The following is a 676-nucleotide window of genomic DNA, read 5'->3' on the forward strand; positions in this document are numbered from 1 at the left end:
CGACTAGCTATGGTCGGGACGGCGCGACCCGTGACATGTGTTTGGAAGCTGCCAAGTTGGCCGAGTGCCACGTCTTTGTGGTCGGTCTCAAGGACGGCTACGACACGATCATAGGGCAGCACGCGGTCGTCAACCTCAGTGGCGGCCAGATCCAGCGCATTTGTCTGGCCCGCGCGCTCGTGCGGCAGCCGAGGTATATATTCTTCGATTTTTTGGTTGATACACTGATACTCTGCTCAATCTAGTCTGCTCTTGCTCGACGAAGCCACGAGTGCGTTGCACCGCCGATAAGTCCAGAAGAGACAGTAGTTGGGCCTGGTATTACATGGCGAACGACTCTGAACGCCGCGGTCCGACATTGGTCCGAGGGTCGTCGCCAGACGCTAACAAATGCCAAGTGCGAACAAACAAAATGCAGCTGCAACAAGTACACTTCTGCGTGCACTGGCGTCGTTGCTACCGTAGATTCTGAAGAGCAGTTGGTAGCGCAAGCCATCCCTATGCAAGAGTGTATAGACTCGTGCCACGGGGATGGCTGCTCTAAAGTCGAAGCCGGGAGGGCGTTCTGCTGCTGATAGGCGATCTGGCGCCAGGATACTGGTCGTTGGGCCATTGCATTGCAACCCGCTACATCGAAGTTCGAAGCTCACCCGATTTCGACGTGCACGCCAGTATG

At 56.2% G+C, this 676-nt stretch overlaps 1 protein-coding gene across 1 annotated transcript; it reads left to right on the forward strand.

The window, feature by feature from the left end:
* Window positions 1-35: 35 nt before the first annotated feature.
* On the forward strand, window positions 36-291 carry SDRG_17255 (ATP-binding cassette, subfamily B; the record flags this gene model as incomplete). Its single annotated transcript, XM_008623495.1, has 2 exons — window positions 36-193; window positions 246-291. 2 exons carry the CDS (start codon window positions 36-38, stop codon window positions 289-291), a joined length of 204 nt encoding a protein of 67 aa, XP_008621717.1.
* Window positions 292-676: the final 385 nt, after the last annotated feature.

The sequence above is a fragment of the Saprolegnia diclina genome, assembly GCF_000281045.1.
Source record: "Saprolegnia diclina VS20 unplaced genomic scaffold supercont1.231, whole genome shotgun sequence".
NCBI lineage: Eukaryota > Oomycota > Saprolegniomycetes > Saprolegniales > Saprolegniaceae > Saprolegnia > Saprolegnia diclina.